This window comes from Aquarana catesbeiana, linkage group LG12 (assembly GCF_042186555.1).
Source record: "Aquarana catesbeiana isolate 2022-GZ linkage group LG12, ASM4218655v1, whole genome shotgun sequence".
NCBI classification, from domain to species: Eukaryota; Metazoa; Chordata; class Amphibia; order Anura; family Ranidae; genus Aquarana; species Aquarana catesbeiana.
Genome location: NC_133335.1, coordinates 196,919,561 through 196,939,168, shown reverse-complemented (window position 1 = coordinate 196,939,168; position 19,608 = coordinate 196,919,561). Strand labels below are relative to the sequence as shown.

Here is a 19,608-nt window from a genome sequence, read left to right as displayed (position 1 = left end):
CTTTGCACTGCAAGCGCACTTGGAATTAAAGTCACTGTAGATCCGAGGGGGACATGCAAGGAAAATAAAAAACAGCATTTTAGCTTGCACATGATTGGATGATAAAATCAGCAGAGCTTCCCCTCGTTTCAGATCTACCCCTTAGATTTAGAGCAACTGCACTTCCAAGTGCACTTGCAGTGCAAAGTGGATTTGCCTTTTGTAAATAAACCCCATAGGTGGAAATAGAAAACATGATGAACGCAATATTAATTCTATACCGCTCTATGACAATTTACTCAAACTGGAGAGTGCAAAATCTGGTGCAGATGTGCATGGCAGCCAATCAGCTTCTAACTTCAGCTTATTCAATTAAGCTTTGACAAAAAAACCTGGAAGCTGATTGGTTTTTATGCAGAGCTGCACCAGATTTTGCAGTCTCCAGTTTTAGTAAATCCACCCCAATGCATCCTTTTGACCTGTTTGGGGGTCAAGAAAACAAGATTATAAGGCCGAGACAACAATTATAAGGCTGGATTCACACCTATGCATTTTTAGTGCTTTTTGCATTTTGCAGATTTGCACTACAGAACATGTTCCATAGGAAACCATGCTAAATGGACTGTAGTGCAAATCTGCAAAATGCAAAAAGCACTAAAAATGCATAGGTGTAAATCCAGCCTAAAAGTGAATGAGATGTGCAAACCCCAAGCAGCTTTGTATACAGTGCGATTGGATCAGTTAAATTGAACCCCAGGTCCTTTAAAAAATAACAGATGACTTGAATGTGTGTAGAAAATATATTCTACTGGAATGAACTCAGATAGTTCCCATCAATACAAATGCAGTGATAGGATTACACATGATATTACACTTATCGTAAATGACATATGTCATTTCATAATTAGAATGACAGCCAGGTAACTAGCATTTGCAGGATACTCCAAAGTCAACCGTAAAACGGTTTACTCCTAACAATTATTTATAGTAATACCTGTCTATTTACTAAGTGAACCACATTTTATTATAATGCCTAACAAAGTAACTCACGGACCTCTGAAGTTACCCTGTAAGGCCATTTATATAAAAGAACCCTCCGCAGATAGAAAAAACAGGCAGCTGCCATAGCTGAATATGTCTTCAAATATACTCGTTTTTGGACCTTCTGGCTTGACTACTTTCAGAGTCAACAATCTGGGGAAAAAAAAAACTGTGCAGATTAGCTCTGACTTCTTACATTTTCTGCATACTTGTTCCAGGTCTGTCTCTAAAGCCATTTAATTAGAATGACAGCCAGGCAACTAGCATTTGCAGGATGCTAAAGGTTGGCAATGGCAGCTCATACATTTCTGTTGTCAAGAGGTTTGCATCATATAAGTTACATTCAAAAAAATGGAACACTATACAATATAGCAACCTGTTGCTGCACTTGAATTGCTTTGAATTATTCTTTGGCGTCAGAGGCTATGCTTAATCTCTGTTACTGGTTTTGTGTTTTTAATTATGAAAAGGATCAAAAATGTTTTCAGCAATTGAAAACATCACAGAACTCTTTCTGTGCCAAATATGGCCCATAGGGATGAAATAGTTACAACGTGAACACGAATGATTCAATGAATGAATGAAAGTGGCCATCATGTGCTACAGGCATGCACCTCAATGCATGTCCTACCGGAGGATGTGTGTCAATGATTGTTTAAATTCAGTCCGAAGGCCAGCAGATTAGTTTATGGTAGAAGACTGTGGACCCTGAACTAACACTAAGTACACAATCCACAAATACAAATAACTTCAAGTAAGAACTAATTATGCTCGTTTATGGTTCCCTGTGTCACTTTTAAAACCCCAGCAGATATTTGTTAAACCACATTCTCGGCTGTACAGACTTTTATTATTTTTTTCCCTTAATATATAAGCGTCAAACTGCAGATTAAAAAAAAAAAAAAAAACACACAGTACAAAAGAAAAGACCAGTCCATGTAACATGCGCCATTTCAATGATTTTAATAAGCAAAATAGGAAACAATTTTGTTAACAAAAAAAAAACAGAAACCAGTCTGAATAAAAACTACAATAGACCAGGTTTGAACTTTACGCTCGTCTTGTAAGCAGGGTTTGAATTTTATCCCTTCACAATCGACATGAAATAATAAAAAACACCATGTTGCAGAGACATGATTTCAACACAGTTGAATCAGGAAAAAAAAAAAAAGTAATAAAATCCTCACAGATCACTGTTGATACATTGACACCCTCTATATTTCAAGACTGCAAGCATATTGATGTCCACGTAATCCTGTTTTATACTATTAACTTATTTATAGACAAAACAAAAAAAATTAAAATGCATCTGCACCAGCAGTGCAAAAAAATGGGAAAAAATAAAAGAATCAAAAAAAAAATCATACACATATATATATATAAAAATGTTTCTCTTAATTTGGTATGCTGCGATCCCAAAGCATCACTTTACTTTTACTGACCTGCAGAAAATAAATGAAACTGCACAGCAACCAGCTGCAAATAACTGCTACATATAGATATATATATATAAATTAACTGAGCAGGAGAGGGGGAGGAGGGCAAGAAAAAGGAAATAAATTCATTTGCTAGCTGGTGTAGTAGCAAATCAACAGAAGAATATAACGCTTAGTAGCAGAGTTGATAGGAAGCATTTAGTATCTATATAAGTCACCATTTAAGCTGTCACAACATAGCCTGGCTTTTGTCCTCAGAGAATACGTTATTGCAGATCTGCACAATCCTGGTGTCAGCAAAAATTAAACTCAGATGCCACTTGTTTTATGTTAAGGGCCAGTAATCCAGTTCCTACTTATTGTGGAAATAAAATAACACACAAGCCCCCTAGGAAAGCTGGAGGGACTCTGGTAATGCCCAAAAGGAACACAAGAGCCCCCCTAGGAAAGCTGTGGAGGGACTCTGGTGATGCTCAAAAGGAACACACAAGCCCCCCCCCCCCCTTTTAAAGCTGTGGAGGGGCTCTGGTGATGCCCAATAGGATCACACAAGCCCCCCTAGGAAAGCTGTAGAGGTGCTCTGGTGATGCCCAAAAGGAACACACAAGCCCCCCTAGGAAAGCTGTAGAGGTGCTCTGGTGATGCCCAAAAGGAACACACAAGGCCCCCTAGGAACGCTGTGGAGGGGCTCTGGTGATGCCCAAAAGGAACACACAAGGCCCCCTAGGAACGCTGTGGAGGGGCTCTGGTTATGCCCAAAAGGATCACACGAGCCCCCCTAGGAAAGCTGTGGAGGGGCTCTGGTGATGCCTACTAAAAGGGTCAGATATTGATTTCATACCAACACTGGGACAAAAGAAAAATGATGTTTGTAAATGTGTGAATGTGTGTATAAACAGACATACACACACATACAAGTACAGAACTATCACAAGAAGCAACAACAGTATTTAGCAGTAACTACCTACTACTACAATGGCACCAATGCAATAAAGAAATCATAATTAAAGTAACAAAAAAAGGGGGGGGTATGAGAACTGCACTACATGGACAAAACTTTTTTCTTTTTCTCCTTTGCACAATGAAAGAAAATGTCCATAACGTCTTACTCTAAATTAAACTGAGCTACCTTGTGAAATACTGGGAAGAGCTGGAAAGTTTCTTAATATTTACATGTTAATAAGCATTTAGGAGGATGGGGGGATCTGAACTTAAACAGAAAGCAGCAACAGACAGGAACATCTAGAGAGCAACAGAACAAATGAAAGTTGGAGGAATGAGCCAAAAGGAAAAGCATGCTCAGATTAAACAAGATAATGGTACAAAATAGAGAGTATTACCATACATGTCCAGCATGCAGGATTAATATTTAATGTCGTTTTTTTATATTTTTTTTCTAGATAAGCAGGCAATAAAACCAAAAGGGGGGGAGGGGGGGTTAGGGTGCACTGAATGTCCCACCTGTTCAGTTTTTTTTCTTTAGGTTTCTATCACCCAAAATGGATGTTTAAATGTCTGTGGAAAATAAAAAGCTGCATATAATGTCCGCTCTTTTCTTCTTCCCGAAGTGGCAGTGATATTGTCCAATACAGTTCATAAAATGAAGTCAAAGCCAAAGTTCACTAACCTGACCGCTGTCAAAGCCAAAGTCCACTAACCCCTAAAACAAGTTCAAATCTCCCTTCCCAACCACCCCAGAAAAAAAAGAATAAAAAAAAAAAATAAAACATCCACCAGTGTAACATTAGCTGCTGTGCACCCATATAACCCCCTGCAGACTAGTCTACAGAAAGTCCTCAGTTGACAAGGAAGCACCCCCTCTTGTCCTCCCTGTCTATAGTTCTGGATGGAGATGTGACCAGGGGAACTCACATAAAGAATTCTGGAGATGAAGGGTTGTCACTGGTGGAGCCGGCCTCCCTAAAGCTGCTGTTGGTCAGTTTCTCGCACTTCATTTTGTAGGCATCTCGCTCTCTGGCCAGCCGGTTGACCTCTAGCTTCAGCTGCTCCACTTGCTGGATGAGTTGGGTCTTCTCGTTCTCCAGGTGATGCTTCTGCTGCACCCTCTTGTACCTGCAGGACTGGGCATAGCCTCTGTTTTTTAGGGTTCTCCTCTTCTGTTTCAGGCGGATGACATCGTCCTTTGTGAAGCCCCTCAGGTGCCTGTTCAGCTCCCGGACCGACATGGAGACCAGCTGGTCGTCGGAGAACCTGTCTTCTATCTGGTTGTTGGAATGGTGGTTGTTCTGGAGCTGCTGGGATGGGGTGGAATTGCCGGTTTCGCTAAGAGGAGAAGGTAGCTGGTGGTGGTGGTGGTGGTGATGGTGGTGGTGAGGGTGCTGGTGGGGAAGAGGCATTTCCTCATGGGGGACACCTTGGTACTGGTGGTGGTTTTGATGGTGGTGGTTTTGGTGGTGGTGGTGACCCCTGAAGCCCTCATAGCCCTGGAGCTGTGGTGGGATCTGGTGTGGGCCGATGAGGGCTTCTACAGCGTCCTCAGGGGTGAGGTTGAGGGTTTCGGGGTTCATCTGCTGGTAAGTGGCCGGCATCCAGTACAATTCTTCTAGGTGGCTCTTCTGCTCGGTGGGGCTGAAGCTGGGGGAGGAGGGCACGGAGCTGCACGGGGTGCTGATCGGAGTGGACGACACGGAACCGGAGGGCTGCAGGCGGTTGCAATGTCTGACGGTGCGATCTGCTCTACCGTTCAGCGGCTCCTTCTTCACGTCAAATTTCATCAAATCAAAGTCGTTGACATACTCCATGGCAAGGGGGCTGGTTGGCAACTCTGCTCCAATGGCCAACTCTCCGGCCATACTCCAGATCTGCAAACCTGAGTGTGCCTAGGCTGCACACCCAAGCAAGGAGTCCAGGGCAGAAGAAGCTCAGATGGGGGGGGACACACACGGCAGGAATCGGGTGCAAGGAACGCGCCCCCCTTTTCTTCTCAGCCCTCCCGGGAATCTGCTTTGTAAACTTCCAACTGCTGCAGCGAGATCTGATCGGGGGGGAAAGTTGTCAGCGCTGGCTGCAGGGAGAGAAGAGGATCGTCCCTTTAAGCGAGAGCTCAGCTCTGCATATCGTCTGCGCTTTCCTATGCCAGCCCCGTTCTTATATGTCCACCGCCGAATCACGAGGGGGAGGGGGCGTGCCTCTGAAGGACTAACCAATCCGCGCAAGGGGAATTTGCATAAAGCCGGCCAGAGAGGGCGGGGGCTCGTGGAAAGTGACAGATCGAAGAGGAGTCAGCTGACCGAGGAGCCGACAAGACCAGGCAATGCCAGGAGCTGAATGGGAGCTTCTGGCCTCCTTCACTGGATGTGCAAATGAAATGGTGCATCTCCTGGAGTGAGGCTGGGATCACACTTAATCCCCGTACACACGATCCGAAAATCGTACGAAAAATGCCGCATTCGAATCGATCGTACGATAATCGGATCGTTAGTACCAAACTTTTCGAGAGCCAATCAGGACAGTTCATCCGATATTATTCTATCGGACATGCACGGAAATTTTTTTTCCAGATCGTACGATTTTTCGTTTAATCAATACAGCTATCGTTCGAAAATGCAATACATTGCATTACAACACATGACATCACTTCCAAATTTTTATTCTGTCGTACGGGAATTTTCGTGACTTTAGTAAACTCATCAGATTCAACGTGAGATCAGCATGCCAAAAAAAAAAACGGACGATCGTTTGTCCGATAATCGGATCGTGTGTACCGGGCATTATGCGACTGCAGACATCGCATGCGATTCGCACCGCATTCCCTTGCACATCACATGCGTTGTCTGTGCAACGTGAATTAAGCCATGCAGTTTGCATTGCATTTGCACCAAAATGGTGCAGCACCATAGGCGTGCGCACAGAGTGTGCCAGGTGTGCCTGGGTGCACCCTAATCACCCAGTGTGCCACAGATCCCCCCCCTTGCTGCCCGGGTTGGAATGAACAAGAAGCTGCTCAGCACAGAGCACTTGCCATTCATTCACTGTCACGATTTCAATTTACAAATACCGTGCTGGTGACCCCACAATAGGGGTAAAAGTTTTTCGCGGAAGGGAGTTTAACAAGATTCGTGGCCACTCACTAGAATTAGAAGAAAAGAGGTTTAACCTTAAAAGGGTTGTAAAGGTAAGTGTTTTTACACCTTAATGCATTCTATGCATTAAGGTGAAAAAACGCCAGTCAGTGACCGGCCCCCCAGCCCCCCGTTTTACTTACCTGAACCCTTGAACTTCACCCGGCGAGGACGCGCTGTCTCTCTGCCCAGAGTTCTCAGCTCTTGATTGGATAGATTGATAGCAGCGCAGCCATTGGCTCCCGTTGCTGTCAATCAAATCCAATGATGCGAGCGGCGGGGGGGCGGGGGCCGAGTCCTGCATTCGGCCTGCATGGACGCCGAATGCTGTACTCTGGAGCACGCCCACAAGGTAACCCCCTCGGGGAAGCGCTTCTCCGAGGGGGTTATCAGATATGGGGAGGAGCCGCAACAGCTGACGGGGGACCCCAGAAGAGCAGGTTCGGGGCCACTCTGTGCAAAACAAGCTGAACAGTGGAGGTAAATATAATATGTTTGTTATTTAAAAAAAAAAAAAATTACCCTTACAATCACTTTAAACTACGTAGAGGGTTCTTTACTGTAAGAGTGGCAAGGATGTGGAATTCCCTTCCACAGGCGGTGGTCTCAGCGGGGGGCATCAATAGTTTCAAGAAACTATTAGATAAGCACCTGAACGTCCGCAACATACAGAGATATACAATGTAATACTGACCTACAATCACACACATAGGTTAGACTTGATGGACTTGTGTCTTTTTTCAACCTCACCTACTATGTAACTATGTACCTGTCCAGTGCATCTGAGGCTGCAAAGGGACTGGGAAATCTCTGTCCTCAATCCCTTTCTATTTAGACCAATGATATTTCACCAAAGCCCCCCTATGGGGCTCCTAAAAAAATTGTAAAAAAATAATTAAATAATAAAAAGCTATTGACACCAATCCCTTCACTACTAACACCATCCACTGCTCTACTGACACCGATCCCTTCACTACTAACACCATCCACTGCTCTACTGACACCGATCCCTTCACTACTAACACCATCCACTGCTCTACTGACACCAATCCCTTCACTACTAACACCATCCACTGCTCTACTGACCCTGTCCATTGTCCTACTAACACCAATATCTGCCATACTGACACATACATATAGACACACATGTGTGTGTATGATCTTTGGGGTGCACACCCTTATACATTAGGCTGCGCACACCTATGTGCAGCACCCTTTTTTTTTTTATCCGCACTGGAATCGGATTGGATTGGGTGTTTAGACCCATGCGATCCGATTCCATCCGATTCCACAGTTCGCACTGCGTTCTGCAAACCGATTTGGGGGGTGTCGTTAACTTTAAATTGAAACCCACAGCGGTTCACAGATGTCAGTGTGAACTGTCTGCAAATCCACTTTTGGGTGGAACTCCACTTTAAGGTACTGGGTGCTGTAGCGACCGCCAGCTGGATACTGGAACCTGCGTGATATGTAGATATTCCCCAGCACGCCAAGGATCATCAATTTTGTCCAAACGGTTTTTTATTTAAGAAAGATCACATCACAAAATGGTGTGGTGCAATGTTTCGGACCCCTTCGTCAGGCATGTGACCATTTTGTGATGTGATTTTTCTTGGATAAAAACTGTTTGGACGAAATTGATGCCCCTTGGCGTGCTGGCGAATATCTACTTAACTGCTTGCAAGTCGAATGAGATGCGGGAAACTGCACAGGAATCGCTGTATTGCACCAGTGTGAACCTAGCCTTAATGTCACCACGCACCTTGCAATCTTTGTACAATCCATTTTAGATTTACCAATCTAAGGATCTGCCTAAAGGCCCGTACACGCGATCAGAAAAATCATACGGAAAAAAAAAGGATTTTGAATCGATCGTACGATAATCTGATCGTTAGTACACAGCTTTCGAGAGCAGGGCATGACAGTTTGTGCAAAAATATCCGATGGGACAAACAAGAAAATGTTTCTCGTATGGTTTTCGTTTTAATAAGTACAGTTTTCATCCGAAAGTACAATACATCACTTTCTAATTTCTATTCTGTCGTACGAGAATTTTAGTAACTTTAATAACCTCTTCATTTTCGATATGGAGACTAGCATGCAAAAATAAAATAGACGATCATTCGTCCAATGATCTCATCATGTGTACCAGGCTGTAAACCGTTCTTATTTTCTTTCCCTGGGGGCACCTGTGCATGCTCACTCCTGAGTCCCGCTGCTGCAATTGACACAGATAGCGGGACACGGCCCCGCCCTCCGCTCCCGTGTCACTGGATTTGATTGACAGTAGTGGGAGTCAACAGCTCCTGCTACTATCAATCAGTCCAATGAGGAGAGAGACAGCTGCGCTCATGCACATCCCTGGATCGGATGAGTTCAGGTAAGAAAAGGGGGGGGGGGGGGGGAGCTGTAGCACAGAACGTTTTTCACCTTAATGCATAGAATGCAATAAGGTGAAAAACCTTAAGGCTTTACAAACACTTTAAGGTTGGCTATACATTATACAATTTGACAAAAAAATAAAAAACCTGGAAGCTGGTTTCTATGCAGAGCTGCACCAGATTTTGCTCTCTCCAGTCTTAGTAAATCTCACCCACTGTTTAGCAACTGCAGCAAAAAATGCATGCATAGTCCAAAATCTCAGCCCAGGATGCCAGAGAAAGAGGTAGCCTCCGATTCATTGCAGTCTTCAGATCTGATCGCTCTTTGTTTGTTTTAATAAGCAGGGCTCTATTTTGTCATCCAATGTTGTTTGCAACAATAGTGAGAATTTCCAGCAAATCAGTTCTAGAGATATGAGAGAGCGCCCCCCAGTGGTCAGAGCCGGGAGCATGGAAATACATCCAGAAATGTTCTCTACTACAAGAAACAAACTATTCTATTTAATATACAAACACCATACACACAGCGACGGAGAGATCGTCATAGAGAAGAAGCAATGACGCCAAGAAGGCAGAAGGGTAAAGAAAATGTGACGATCACGGAAAGAATGGAAACACATTAGGCGGCAAATCCTATATTCTTTCCCCTCCTCCAACACCGATTTATACCGGGGCTGGAAATACATATGAGCGATGTCCTCCATCATTACTGATATAATATAGAGAATAAAGTGCAACCGATCACAACACCGACATTACCACCGATCACAGTACAGACATTTCAACCGATCACAACACCGACATCCCAACCAATCACAGTGCAGACATCCCAACCGAGTACAGAAATCCCAACCGATCACAATACAGACATTTCAACCGATCACAGTACAGACATCCCAAAGGATCACAGTACAGACATTTCCCCCGATCACAGTACAGACATTTCAACTGATAATAATACAGACGTTCTAACCGATCACAGTACAGACATCCCAACTGTTCCTGATCATAGTATAGATATTCCAACCGATCACAATGCAGGCCCTGCAGATTTGTGCACAGGGATCATTCCCATGGCTCATACTGTAGTTCTGGCTGATAGAAAAACCGAACAGGATAATGAACACATCAAATGAAATAAAACGAAATAAAACGTCTACAGACACCCCATATGATATAACCGGAGGAGTCCCATCATCCACTCTCACTAATCACACTTATAACTTCGATCTCTCATCTATCATCTATGTCTGAGCATACTCGTCATCCATCCATCTATCCATCTATATATCTGTATGTGCATCGATGTATCCATCTATTCATCCAACTATATGTATCTATGAGTCTACTCATCATCCATCTACCTATCTATTTATCGATACACCTATCAATATCACCATCCATGTATCTACATCTGTCTATCCATGATCTATAAGCCTCATCATCTATTTATCCATGTATCGATGTATTTATCTCATCATCCATTTATCTGCCCCTCTATGTATCTGTATATGTATCTATGTATTGATCTGTTTATCCAACTACCTATGTATGTATGTATCTACTTATCATCCAATCATCCATCTACTGTACCTATGCATGTAATCTATCTACCTATTTAGGTATATGTATAACTCTCACCATCATCTATGTACCATTTCTCATCATCCATCGATCTGCCCCTGTATCTGTATATGTATCTATGTATCGATCTACTCATCCAACTATCTATGTATGTATCCATCTCTCTATTTATCTCACCATCCATATATCTACATCTGTCTGTCTATGAGTCATCTATTTATGTGCCTCTATATGTATCTATAGTATGTATCGATCTATTAATCCATCTATTTACCTTTATATGTGAGTGTGAGATAATCTTACCTGTCAATCTTGCTCTCTCTCTATAATCTATCAATCAATCTATCTGTCTATCTATCTTGCTCTCTCTCTATAATCAATCTATCTATCTATCTAGAGCTCTTTCTATACTCTATCTTGTTCTCTTTCTATAATCTATCTATCTTGCTCTCTCTCTCTACAATTAATCAATGTATCTATCTAGAGCTCTTTCTATAATCTATCTATGTATCTCTATATGTATCTATAGTATGTATCGATCTATTAATTCATCTATCTACCTTTATATGTGAGTGTGAGATAATCTTACCTGTCAATCTTGCTCTCTCTCTATAACCTATCTATCTATCTATCTATCTATCTATCTATCTATCTATCTATCTATCTATCTATCTATCTATCTATCTATCTATCTATCTATCTATCTATCTATCTTTCTCTGTGCCTGTACTACTTTCTGGGAAGGAAATCATTGGGGTTTCTTTAGCTCCTGAAAAGTGCCGATAAAAATTCCCAATCGATTCCTATTTGAATGAGGGTCCTGCCGGGGGTAGGAACTTTAACCCTTTTTTGCTCACAGACAATGGGAAAGTGTTTAGCTCAGCAGTTTAACCTCTAAAGTGGCTTTGCCAGGCATTTGACTAGGGAAAGAAGGGGCTAAATGGGCAGATGCAGGGATGAGGCATCCCAAATCATGATGGGGTGGGGGGTGGGGGGTTGCTGCACCCAGTGTGTGACACCAGGTTGGGGACACCCCCCCCCCCTCACCCCATACAGAGCCCCTCCCCCCTGTGTCACACACCATGAATATTATGTACATCTCCCCCAAGCATGAATACATCGCATTTTTCAAATGGAATATTTACCGTCTTCGCTGCATAAATGAATTACGCCATTCCTCATCTCTAATGGAGCAGATACAATAGTGTGGATGGCGCAAAATTAATTTTAAAGGGCTGTTTTAAATAACTATACATGTGTGCTTCGGCCATCTACAGAAAAAGATGCAAAGTCCTCATACAAAAAGCTGCAGCCTGCGGTTGGTAATGGATATTAACTTTCATCTCCGCGAAATATTTATATTCTAATATATGGTGGCCACTGTGAAATGGTTTATTGATTATTAAATACCATTTATAAAGAGCATGCCATTACTGTAATATAGTCTTAAGGTTATTTTAAACGCATTTTTTCTGCAGTTACAGAATGCAATGAGGAGCAGAGTTTCAAGTGACAATTAAAATGAAAGTGGAATCTTTAAACAGTTCTTTTTTTTTTTTTGACCACTTGAGTACAGCAATAAATTACAGATACAGGAGCTGATATCTACATTTAAAAAAGGGGAGGCAGCTCCGAAACTTCGAGGGGAAAATATATACGGAAAGCAGACAGCACAAAATGTTAAATACAAAAAGATAAAAAAAAAAAAAAAGAAAGAAAAAAAAAGACCCAATTTTCTGTCTGGATCGTTTATATTAGAGGGGGGGTCAGAGTGATCTGTGCTTAGGGTCCTCAGTCTAGTTAATCATCTATCCACCTACTACAGGCTACAGAAAGAAAAGTGTTGATGCTTGCTGCTTCAAATTAATGGCACAAGCATCCCACGATTTTTTGAAATTGCTAAAGCCAAATCTGACACCTTGCAGTTTCTTTTTTTGCTGGTTGAAAAAAAAAGGGGTCTTAAATACTGAAATATTTCCTCTGCACTCTAGCAGTTCCTCTTTGCAAGAAGCAGATGGTTACATTATATTCTTTCTGAATTAAATAATATAAGGTAGCCATGGTCTGAAGATTTAAAGACAGACTGGTAGGTTCATTGCTGTGCAGTTTGAGTTTTGGTTAGTTTGTATTTTTTTTTTTAGTGATGTAGTCTGTGTGCAATGAATAGATTTAGTCTCTCTGATACTTTGTAATAATACATAGGCTGATAAAACATAGCTTTTCAGTTGCTATTGTGTTGATAATTAATTGGTGGCACAAGCTTAAATTATTTTCATGCTGATGGGCTTGTGTTTGATGTAAAATGCTTAAAGCCACCCCTTTGGTCCAAACTGATCTGCTAGCAGATGGTTAAGCGTTTTCTCTATGTTAGGGTGCTAAATTGGTGAGATGATTGCAATTTATCATGATGGGAAGGCTGCCTTCTCCACCTACAATGTACTGAAAGACTGTACACTGTGACCCATTGTAAGGTAGGGTGATACCGATTCTGCACGGTTGGATGGCTGATGTGCACTTAAAGGGGTCAACAGTAATTGCAACTTTTATTTTTTATTTTTATTTTTATTTTTTTAAGAGAAACATAAATAGGAACGTTCTGCGTATTAACTGCAAGCCTATACATTCGCCCGTTAATTAGAACTACTCTCCTCAATATTATCCAGCCATGCAAACCTGTGCATTTTTTCTTATAAAGTGATGAAACAACACGATGCTGAATTGATTATGGATTGGATAAAGAGAGACGTTATTTCCTAGTGGCAAATATAGAGACTTTTGGTTTTATGTATAACAGTGCACTGCTAAAATATCACATTAATGGTCAGGTTGGTAAAGGTAACAGGCACTTTATAGCTGGAAGTTGCTGGAGAGCTAATCATATTGCTGGGGCATTATAAAGCTTAGAAACATCAGACTGAAAGATTACTATATTCGCGTAAAATATAAAAACATCTGCTTTGTGTGCTTGAATGTATATTAACATCTTCTGTATAATATAGATATTAATTATTATTATTTTTTTACACATATGCAGCACTTGTCTCATATATGTGTGGGATCTGGGATGCAGCCCCCCCCACCCCCCCACCCCCACATTTCTTCACTGGGTAGGTTGAAGAAATTGTTTAAAATGCTAATTTTTACCTGTTGCAGCATGCATATAAGTTAATTAAAAATATCATATACACCATTTCTATACACACTACTTGGTATATGATATAGAGATAGTAGTGTTAAATGTGAAGTCTACTAGATGGGCTTAAATGGGGCTGAGTTGTAGTTTTGCAGCTTTTTTTTAGCATTTCTAGTTTTCTTCTAACTAGGTTGGATAGGAGATAACACACAGACATATGTGGGACAAGGTCCATCACTGCAGGGGGAGCTAAGGAAGGAAAAGGGTAGGCTGCTTAATCCATTTACCAACAGCAACAAGTGGAAAATTCAGAAACAAGTCTACAAGTCCTTGAAGTTTGGAACCAGACGTGCTTGGCATGGGACTTTACAAGGACATAGGGAAACAATATGACCGCATCAGATTGACCTAAACCTACATAAACGAATCCACAAAAAAAAAAAAAAACAGTTCTCATGTTAAGAAAATCTTTTATCATTATAGTTCAACCTGTTCTATCCATATAAAGGGATGCTCTGTGAATGTAGTGCACTATAGGTAGTAAAACTGAAGTCTTTGGCTTCACTACATGCAAGAACACACATAAGGCACAATCAATTTACAGTTGACAGTCACTTATTTTGTGAGCTTTTCTAACTTTATTACTAAAGAGGCTGTATATAATTATTTCACAATCCGCCTAATCAAAAAAAATTATCATGACAGCTACACTTTAAGGATGTGAAGAACACCCTGTTCCTCATACAAAGGGATACCTAGGCCCATTCTAAAGTTAAATGGGAATTATAGTCATTTTATTGTTTTTTTTCCTCCTATTGCAAATAGGAGACACCCCCTTGATCTAAATAACCTTAGTATTATGTTGATATTTAAAAAACTGTTTCTATGAATACCTTGTGATTATATAAGTTTATAGAGAAAGCCATATTTGCCCAATAAATATGCAGGCTGGTTATGCCTTACGAATTCTTACATGTAACTTCAAGTATTGAGTTATCTGTAAAACAGTCTTTAATGATGTGAATCATCCACAATGCACACTGTACTATGTACTAAATAATATATCTAATGTTTTGCCCAGCTTTCACAGTAGGTAGCTAAGAAGCAGCTTTTTTAAAGTAATTTAGAGTCTAGTTGCCATTATTAATGCTACTACTTTTTTCTTCCTCCTTTTTATTTTCATTTTTTTTACTAGTCCTATTACCTATATTATATACTATAAGTTGTCCCAAACCTCTGTGGTTTCTATGACCAGGTGATAGCAGGTGGCTTAGTATGTTGCAATAGGCCTTAAAGAACTATATGCAATCATACTGAAAAAAAAAAAAAATTGTTTTAGCATTATTGCATTTGTAAATAAGGAGTTCATTTACTAAAGGCAGGTAGACTGATCACTTTGCAAGGGGATTTTCTATTAGCTTAGTGAATGGGTTGAAGCTTTCCTGACTGCCATCATCCATCATGTGTAAGCAAAAATACTGAGGTTGATTTACTAAAACTGGAGAATGCAAAATCTGGTGCAGCTCTGCATAGAATCAGCTTCCATTTTTTTTGTCAATGCTTAATTGAACAAACTGATGTTAGAAGCTAATTGGCTGCTATGCACATCTGCACCAGATTTTGCACTCTCTAGTTTTAGTAAACCAAACCGACTGTTTTTTTTTAATTATTGAACTGCGTGTGATTGGGTGTACTTTGCAAAGTGAATTTTCACTCCCCTTCTCTAAAGTAATTACCTTTCAAATTAAACAGCTTATTTGCCATTAGGAAACCACCCCCTCTGTCTGCTAATCTTTAGTGTCTGATAACTACTGTTTTTTCTTTATAAGGGGTGCTCTGTACTTTAAACTTGCTGCATACTATATATTTATCATTCAGCACAGATAAAACTTGTACACTTCCCTGCATGATGAATCATTTTCCGAGATACAGCTAATTTAAAGTGGCCTCTTAGTTCTTTCAGAAATACTTATAGCTATTATAGTACCTTTTTGCCGCCAGTAGATGGCAGTCTATCTTATGTTAAATTTGACAATACCTAATAGCTCCCAATAAACAACAATTAAAATATGAACTTGTAAAAAAAGAGTGCTAAATGAAATAAATAGGGTCATGTTTGTGTCTTGCTTATAAAACAATCTTTCATGGATATTAGTAAATCAAGAGTCGGCTGTGCTATCCTGGTCACTGGAGGTTCTTGAAACTGCAGATCAAATTAGCTTTGATCTATAGACTATTGGCATGGCTAAGTCTTACTACATATAGTGCTCCCTATTTCCATTTTGCTCCAGAATTGCCAAGTTTGTCCCTTTTTAGGATGGTGAAGGGGGTGGACATCTCAACGAATTATGCATACCAGTGGAATATGAAGTCTACCAGAGAAAGTCAACATGACTATGTTTTGCTGATTAGTACCTATATAAGTAGGGAGGTATCATTTTTTCATAGTCCTGTTGTAATCATGTGGGCGACTCATTAAGAATTGTAATAATGTGGCCGACTTACTAAAAATTGTTGTGGTAATGTGGGCGACTTACTAAAAATTGTAATAATGTGGGCGACTCATTAAGAATTTATGCCAACCGAGTGGACCTGTGTTGTGCATTTCTACTTTCACAAACCCAGGAATGAGGTGTCCGTTTATGAAGCAGGGGAAAATATTTGCTGTTCAGTTCTCAGGCATTCACAGAGGAGATCTCTCTCCTCTGGGTGCCTGTTTGAGAAGTGAAGCGATTTATTTAAGTGCTTCAAGCAGTGGAGAACGCCCCCTGGTTCTGTAATCTCATGAGACATAGAGAGATTACAGTACCAGAAATTCACTAAAACACAAAGGTGTCCGTTTATTAAACAGTGATAAATTATGCATTCTCAGAGGAGACGGAACACCTCATGTTAATAAAATTATTAGTCCCCTACACAATATATATATATATGTATATGTATATATATATATATATATATATATATATATATATATATATATATATATATATATATATATATATATGTGTGTGTACACATACACACATTATACACAGCCATTAATGTCTAAACTGCTGGCAACAAAAGTGAGTACACCCCTAATTTAAAATGTCCAAATTGGGCCCAAAGTGTCAATATTTTGTGTGGCCACCATTATTTTCCAGCACTGCCTGAACCCTCTTGGGCTTGAAGTTCACCAGAGCTCTCCTCTTCCACTCCTCCATGACGACATCACTGAGCTGGTGGATGTTAGAGACCTTGCGCTCCTCCACCTTCCATTTGAGGATGCCTCACAGATGCTCAATAGGGTTTAGATCTGGAGACATGCTTGGCCAGTCCATCACCTTTACTCTCAGCTTCTTTAGCAAGGCAGTGGTCATCTTGGAGTTGTGTTTGGGGTTGTTATCATGTTGGAAAACTGCCCTGTGGCCCAGTCTCCGAAGGGAGGGGATCATGTTCTGCTTTAGTATGTCACAGTACATGTTGGCATTCATGGTTCCCTCAATGAACTGTAGATCCCCAGTGCCGGCAGCACTAATGCAGCCCCAGACCATGACACTCCCACCACCATGTTTGACTGTAGGCAAGACACACTTGTCTTTGTACTCCTCACCTGGTTGCCGCCATACGCTTGACACCATCTGAACCAAATAAGTTTATCTTGGTCTCATCAGACCACAGGACATGGTTCCAGTAATCCATGCCCTTAGTCTGCTTGTCTTCAGAAAACTGTTTGCAGGCTTTCTTGTGCATCATCCTTAGAAGAGGCTTCCTTCTGGGATGACAGCCATGCAGACCAATTTGATGCAGTGTGCGGCGTATGGTCTGAGAACTGACAGGCTGACCCCCCCACCCCTTCAACCTCTACAGCAATACTCGCAGCACTCATAGGCTATTTCCCAAAGACAACCTCTTGATATGATGCTGAGCATGTGCACTCAACTTTTTTGGTCGACCACGGCGCGGCCTGTTCTGAGTGGAACCTGTCCTGTTAAACCGCTGTATGGTCTTGGCCAGCGTGCTGCAGCTCAGTTTCAGGGTCTAGGCAATCTTCTTATAGCCTAGGCCATCTTTATGTAGAGCAATAATTCTTTTTTTCATATCCTCAGAGAGTTCTTTGCCATGAGGTGTCATGTTGAACTTCCAGTGACCGGTATGAGAGAGCGATAACACCAAATTTAACACACCTGCTCCCCATTCACACCTGATATCTTGTAACACTAACAATCACATGACATCGGGGAGGGAAAATGGCAAATTGGGCCCAATTTGGACATTTTCACTAAGGGGTGTACTCACTTTTGTTGCCAGCGGTTTAGACATTAATGGCTGTGTGTTGAGTTATTTTGAGGCAACAGCAAATGTACACTGTTATACAAGCTGTACACTCACTACTTTACATTGTAGCAAAGTGTAATTTCTTCAGTGTTGTCACATGAAAAGATATAATAAAATATTTACAAAAATGTGAGGGGTGTACTCACTTTTGTGAGATACTGTATATATATATATATATATATATATATATATATATATATATACACACACACACATAAACTTGGGTGAGGGACATATTTACTGTCCTGGGGGGTCTGATCGAGGTAGAAGGAAGTCAGTAATCTTCCTCCTTCCCCCTCAGTTCTCCCGGGATTCCCTCTACTCTCCCTGATTCACCACCTCTGAGCTGGTGAATCTGGGAGGGTGAATTCTGACAAAGATCGCCAGTGAAGTGCTCAGATCGCTCCTTCATAAACTGGCGTTTCTGTATCAGTCAATGGCAGCTTCTCTGTGTGCGGAGAACATGTTCTCCCCCGATCATCTCTGTTTCATAAACCGTTAACGAACTGAGATCAGCAGCGATCCTTGGGATCACCGCTGTTCACAGTTTCATAATCAGACACCTTAGAACCTAGTATATGATTAAAAAATGCATTGACTTTTAGTGAAAACTGCTTGTCAGAAAGGTAAGTAGCTCCAGAGGTGGGTGAAGTCCAGTGGTGGCTGGTGTTTTTTTTTAGGGGGGGCGGCAAACAACAAAATCCCCCCCCCCCCACGGTTGGTGGGTTAGAGACACCCGCCAGCAACCCGCGGGCGGGTTGCTGGCACCAAAGGTGGGTTTCGTGCTCCTGCCGGCAGCAGGTGGGTTGCGGACTCCTATGCGGGGCGGGCAAAGGCTCCTATGTCCTCTCCGAGGCACCTCCGTCCTCCTCCTAGGCGTCCAATAGAATAGGATCCTGATTAGCTGGGAGGAAGATCAGTGTGGCGATAGCGAATATGCATTTGCTATTGTCACACAACTGGGTGGGATCACTGCTCCCCGAGCCCACCCTTTTTTGAAGCCTATTAGAGCCTCTGGCTCTAATCACGTGCTTAAACCCCCCCCCCCCCCCCCCCACTATTGGAATCCACAGTCCGGCGCCTTGTATGTAGATCAGGGGGCCGGACACATGGATGGGAGGGCGGTGCCCGTGCACCCCTAATGGACGAGTCGCTGCCGCTGAAGTCATATGCAAAATTTGATTTACTGTATTTATCGGCGTATAACACGCATAGGCATATAACACACATATTCATTTTAAAAGGGAAGTTTCAGGAAAAAAACTTAAATTTTAAATAAGGAACTTTGAAGCGAAATAAGGATCAGTGGCCATCTGCGGCCTCACAAGTGCCATTAATGCAGCCTCATCAGTCCACATCAGTGCAGCCTCACCATTGCCATCAATGCAGCAGCCTCACCATTACTACTTTATTACTACTATGGAGGCTCTCAAAAATGTAGAACTACAGAAAATATTGGGGTGCCGTGAAGTGGCTCTGCAGCTTACACATGTATTAGCAAATGTGTGCAAATTAACCCCCTGTTTTTAACTCAAACTGTTAGACAGGATAATTTGGTTGGTTGCAGGCTGGTTGGTAGCTGGGAATGCTGGGAATTTTCTTTGGTTTTGTTTGCCATTCGTTGGCCTTCCATGTGCTCCTTGCTGCGTAGG

At 41.6% G+C, this 19,608-nt stretch overlaps 1 protein-coding gene across 1 annotated transcript; it reads right to left on the bottom strand.

The window, feature by feature from the left end:
• Positions 1 to 1,967: 1,967 nt before the first annotated feature.
• On the bottom strand, positions 1,968 to 5,564 carry MAFB (MAF bZIP transcription factor B). Its single transcript, XM_073606387.1, has one exon. It carries the CDS (start codon positions 5,267 to 5,269, stop codon positions 4,325 to 4,327), a length of 945 nt encoding a protein of 314 aa, XP_073462488.1. The 5' UTR covers positions 5,270 to 5,564; the 3' UTR covers positions 1,968 to 4,324.
• Positions 5,565 to 19,608: the final 14,044 nt, after the last annotated feature.

Excerpts from the sequence above, each read along its gene's own strand:
- MAFB (XM_073606387.1), bottom strand. The coding sequence starts at position 5,269 with ATGGCCGGAGAGTTGGCCATTGGAGCAGAGTTGCCAACCAGCCCCCTT.